This window comes from Coregonus clupeaformis, chromosome 27, assembly GCF_020615455.1.
Source record: "Coregonus clupeaformis isolate EN_2021a chromosome 27, ASM2061545v1, whole genome shotgun sequence".
Classification (NCBI taxonomy): domain Eukaryota; kingdom Metazoa; phylum Chordata; class Actinopteri; order Salmoniformes; family Salmonidae; genus Coregonus; species Coregonus clupeaformis.
In genome coordinates, this window is record NC_059218.1 from 13027784 (window position 1) to 13033337 (window position 5554).

The 5554-nt window shown below is 44.1% G+C and overlaps 1 protein-coding gene across 1 annotated transcript; it reads left to right on the plus strand.

Annotated features, from left to right (window-relative positions):
- The first annotated feature begins 2229 nt into the window (after positions 1-2229).
- On the plus strand, positions 2230-5084 carry LOC121541111 (interleukin-1 beta). Its single transcript, XM_041850091.1, has 7 exons — positions 2230-2341; positions 2464-2499; positions 3311-3365; positions 3647-3869; positions 4137-4322; positions 4463-4599; positions 4731-5084. Exons 2-7 carry the CDS (start codon positions 2468-2470, stop codon positions 4941-4943), a joined length of 846 nt encoding a protein of 281 aa, XP_041706025.1. The 5' UTR covers positions 2230-2341; positions 2464-2467; the 3' UTR covers positions 4944-5084.
- The last annotated feature ends 470 nt before the right edge of the window (positions 5085-5554 follow it).

The following is a 5554-nucleotide window of genomic DNA, read 5'->3' on the forward strand; positions in this document are numbered from 1 at the left end:
AGGGCAGGCAGAGGTCAGTAATCCAGGGCAGAGTCAATAAGGTACAGAACGGCGGGCAGGCAGAATGGTCATAAATCCAAGGCAGCTATAAACAGGCGCAGGCTCAGGGTCAGGGCAGGCAGAATGGTCAGAACCGGGAAGACTAGAAAACAGCAACTAGAAAGACTAGAAAACGGGAAAACACGCTTGTAAGACTTGACAAGACGAACTGGCAGCAGACAAACAGAACACAGGTATAAATAGACTGGGGATAATGGGGACAAATGGGAGACAGCTGGTGGGGGTTGGAGACAAGCACAAGACAGGTGAAACAGATCCGGGAGTGACAACAATATACCATGGCTAAGGGCTGCTCTTAAGCACGACGCAAAGCGGAGTCAATGCAATAGAATCCTACTCTGATGCGTTCTGCCTACAACAAAATCTCTTGTATAGTTAGTTTTGCATACTAATAAGTCTTGTGTAGTTCTTTTTGTTTCGTTATGTTGCATTGAAATTGGCCAATATTGCGTTGATTCGATCACAATTCCCAAAGTAAAGGGAAACGTTGATAGTGTTAACTAACGGGGAAAACTCTAGAAAGTTGAGTGAAGTTCAATATCCGCGGCAGTCCCGGGGGAGTTGTGCGCCCACGCATGCGCGCAGCTTAGAGGGAACATTGGTCACAGATACCTTAAAAGAAATGGGCCTCACAATGGGCCTCAGGATCTCGTCAAGGTATTTCTGTGCATTCATATTGCCATCGATAAAATGCAATTGTGTTCGTTGTCCGTAGCTTATGCCTGACCATACCATAACCCCACCGCCACCATGGGGCACTCTGTTCACAACGTTGACATCAGCAAACCGCTTGCCCACACGACGCCATACACGTGGTCTGCGATTGTGAGGCGGGTTGGACGTACTGCCAAATGTTCTGAAACGACGTTGGAGGCATCTTATGGTAGATAAGTGGACATTCACTTCACTGGCAATAGCTCTGGTGGACATTCCTGCAGTCTGCATGCCAAATGCACGCTCCCTCAAAACTTGAGACATCTGTGGCATTGTGTTGTGTGACAAAACTGCACATTTTAGAGTGGCCTTTTATTGTCCCCAGCACAAGGTGCACCTGTGTAATGAATTTATTTTTGTGATCCAATTGACATTTTAGTCATTTAGCAGACGCTCTTATCCAGAGCAACTTCCAATTAGTGAGTGCATACATTTTTCATACTAGCCCCCCATGGTGTTTAATCAGCTTCTTGATATGCCACACCTGTTAGGTAGAACATTTCTGGGATCTTTTATTTCAGCTCATGAAACATGGGACCAACACTTTACATGTTGCGTTTATATTTTTGTTCAGTGTATATCCGGGTTGCATCCAGTTTACATGACCCAACTTCACAAGCGCACTAGCACTCAGTGTGCAAATGGGGCAGCGCGAGCAGCGACGACATTATCACGTCATCCAAAAACATGGCAGACATTGGATTAATATAAAATGTTAATTTCTTCAGCAGTGAGTGATAAAATACAAAAAAATACAAAATACAAAAAATCGGCCTCACTAGCTAGTATAATTCAATTTCAATCTCTAGTCTAAAACCTGCATATTTTCCCAAGTCGTAGTGGGAGGACCACACACCATATCATCCCGTGACTCCAAATTTACTTATTATATCAATATTTGAGCATAAAGGCGTTTCCACCGCCATTTCTCACATAATTAATTTTACTCACACAAAAAGAACTGACTGCATGTATTTATTTTTATACAGTTTGATTTTACTCACATAAAAACTGTGGATGGAAACGTGGTAAGTGACAATTATTTGAACAATTCAATGGGATGTTTTGTGCACAAAGGTGATGACTAAAGTTTTTTTTATTTTATTTTTTCTAATCTGTCTTCTCTATGTGGCCATCTGTGGAAATTGTCTTTCTGGTCCGGGCGTCAGTTAAACTGCAGTACTGAAGCAAGACTGTAGGAGCAGTCGAAACAGTGCTTCTAGACCCGGACCCTGGCGGCTTGGATGAAACTCTGAAAGTGCGTTGACTTTTTCGACCACGTTAAGCGCAAGTGCGGGAGTTTCCCAGGTTCTAGACACGGGTAGTCTATGGCCGTGTCCGAGAGGATCAACCCCGCACTGTATCATGGGTGAAATTGTGACTCACTGACTGATCTACAAATTAGAATGAGTCATTATTTATCTTGCAAGGTTTTTTATAGATCAGTCACTTCGCAGTCGCTTGCAGTCCATTTGACGCTCTCGTCCACCGCCTATATAAATCGTGCGCCTTAGCACATGTGACGCCAGTTTCACACTTAAAATCCGACAGACAACTCTCTGTAAAGGTGGGCTATTTAGAAAAACGTAGTTAACTTTTTTAAATGCATTTTTTAAATATAGAAAATTGATTTAAAGTATTGTATGGTCATCTCAAATGACAGTGATTTTTGTTCTCATTTTGTCTCAGAATCATGGACTTCGATTTGGCTGATGCGCTGCCGAGGTAGGCTGTCTCTGAATTGTTTTCTGAGGAATACTGAATCAATTGCCGTTCTTACAGTATGTGTTTTGTAAATATATAGCCTACAGTAAAATATCCTAATTGAAGATGACACAAATAAATAATAACCTGAAAGTGGAAATATGCTATTGCTACATGTTTGGACTTTTAAATTAATGATATATAGCCATTGATTCTTGCAGAACATGGTCCTCTGTAGCTCAGCTGGTAGAGCACGGCGCTTGTAACGCCAAGGTAGTGGGTTCGATCCCCGGGACCACCCATACACAAAAATGTATGCACGCATGACTGTAAGTCGCTTTGGATAAAAGCGTCTGCTAAATGGCATATTATTATTATAATATAACTGAATCGTGAGCTTCGTTCAACTGTCTAACCCCTTCAGAACCCAAAATATAGGCATGTTTTACTCCATTGTTTGTAAACAATGTAATTGTAAACAAAGTGTATAGCCTCAACGTGGTTCAAACTATAATTTTGATATCGTGGATGGGCAGTCCTTGCATCCATAGCTCTGTCTATGAATTTGAGGTTGGTTACATTTATCCAGCCGCATCCCTCAGCTATTTACCTAAACAGTGGCGGGGTCTTGCCTTTGTTATTGTTTTAACAGCAGATTGCCTATTTCCAATTTGCTGACATATACGCAGTTTGCACGAACCTTTTCTATCCAGTTATTTTAAACTTTTTTAGAAATTGTTAGACCCACCTCAATATAAAAAGTGCTTGTTTATCTGAGCTTGAAGAGGAAGATGAGATTTTAGGCTAACACCTTTTTTTTTTTCCTCTGCAGCTCATATTCGGAGAGTATGGAGTTTGATACCGAATACCGCCTGCCTGATGCGAAGGTAAGACATTTTGTTTACCTTGTATAAAAAAGTATGGCTAGCGTCACAAGGATTAGGATACACTAGTTGTAGACTTTAGACAGAGCATCACAAACGTAGGTTGAGTATGCTCTTACATAAAGACGACCAATAAGGTACTCTTTGTGTTATTAAATTGCCTTAATAGTGATGGCATGTTCAATAGAAATCATTTGTAGTGATTTTTTTTTCTTGACAGAAATTTTTATTAATTTTTATTTTTACTTCATGGACTCTCATTCTGATTACTTGTATGTGTATAGAGTGGACCACAGATGGAGAGCTGTGGGCTGCACACAGGCCTGAGCCTCGACCTGGAGGTTATCCATCAGCGTGGGGTAGGCATGAGAGAGGTGGCTCACCTGGTGATTGCGCTGCACAGGATGAAAAACCCCTTCCAGAAGTCCGACTCCACACAAACTCCCCTGGGCATGGAGTGCACCGACGAACAGTTTTGCAGCATCATCATGGACAACCTGGTGGAAGGTGCATAGGCTGCCGTGCCGTTCCATTTCAATTTAGTCAAGTCGGGAACTAAACTGAAGTTCCATTTCCACATTTTCCTCATAATATGAATGAAATTGACCCCTGACCCTGGACTCTATACTCTTTGATTATACTCTACTGCTTTTCAGTTATTTTAGGCCCAGTTCACTAAACAATTCATTTGATTGACGGTCCTTGTCCTGTCTCCCGCCTTTCTCCACCCTTCTGTTTTCCCCTCCACTGCCCCTTCCCTCCTCCTCTGTGTAGAGTGTGTGATGGTCCCGAACCAGAAGCCAGTGGGAGCAGTGACCAAAAAGGCTACGGGGACCTTCGAGCGGATGGGCAGCCCCAAGCAGTATACCCTGTGTGACGGTCACCAGAAGAGCCTGATGTACTGTCCCAAAACCATGAAGCTGCAGGCCGTCACAATGAAGGGAGGCAACAACCGGAGAGGTAGGCTAACTGTCAAAACTACACCGCAAGCACATTGCAAGCATTCCGTAAGCCTTGTTTTTGGTAGCCTTTACCAAAATCGGCAAATGGTCATAGATGAGCGTTAAAAATGACCTTTTAACTCTCTCTCTCATTCTCAGCGAGGTTCAACCTCTCCAGGTATAGTAATATCTGCACCACCATCAATAAGGCCCTACCAGTTGTCTTGGGGATTAACAACTGGAACCTGTCCTGCTCCAAGCAGACAGGCAGCGAAACCCCTGTCCTACAGTTGGAGGTCGGTCTCTCTCTTACTCACTCACTCACTCACATTTCTCACTCAAACCCACACACACTTACCTCACCGCATCATCCTAATCCTTTTCTCCATCCTCCCACACACTCTCTCTCTCGCTCTCTCTCACTCAGTGCTGTGAGGACCAGTTAACAACCATCAGCGCTCAGGAAGACACAGTTCGCTTCCTCTTCTACAAGAGAATCACTGGCATCTCCCTGACCACCTTTGAGTCGGCCATGTACCCGGGCTGGTTCATCAGCACCTCACTGGAGCCAAGCCAGCCCATAGAGCTGTGTCAGAAACAGGACGTCGGAAAGCTCACCACCTTCATGGTCAACAACTAAACACACACAATCTGTCCCCACAGTGTATGTACCACGTACAACCAGAGCGAGAGAGTGCAGGGTGAATCTGAGAAGATAATAATATAATAATAATAATATGCCATTTAGCAGACGCTTTTATCCAAAGCGAATTACAGTCATGCGTGCATACATTTTTGTGTACGGGTGGTCCCGGGGATCAAACCCACTACCTTGGCGCTACAAGCACCGTGCTCTACCAGCTGAGCTACAGAGGACCATAGACCGACTGATATCAGTTGAATGTTGAATTGATAGAGCTGTGCTTTTCTCAAACTCAAACAGCGTTACTTTGTATGGTAACTAATGAAGAGGTAACAACACATCTTCCACACTGATCCTCAACACGGGGGCCCATCAGGGGTGCGTGCTCTGTCCCTCCTGTACTCCCTATTCCCCCTCAAGAGACTGAAAAGATTTGGCATGGGTCCTCAGATCCTCAAAGTTCTACAGCTGCACCATCGAGAGCATCCTGATTGGTTGCATCACTGCCTAGTATGGCAACTACTTGGCCTCCGACCGCAAGGCACGACAGAGGGTAGTGTGTACGGCCCAGTACATCACTGGGGCCAAGCTTCCTGCCATCCAGGACC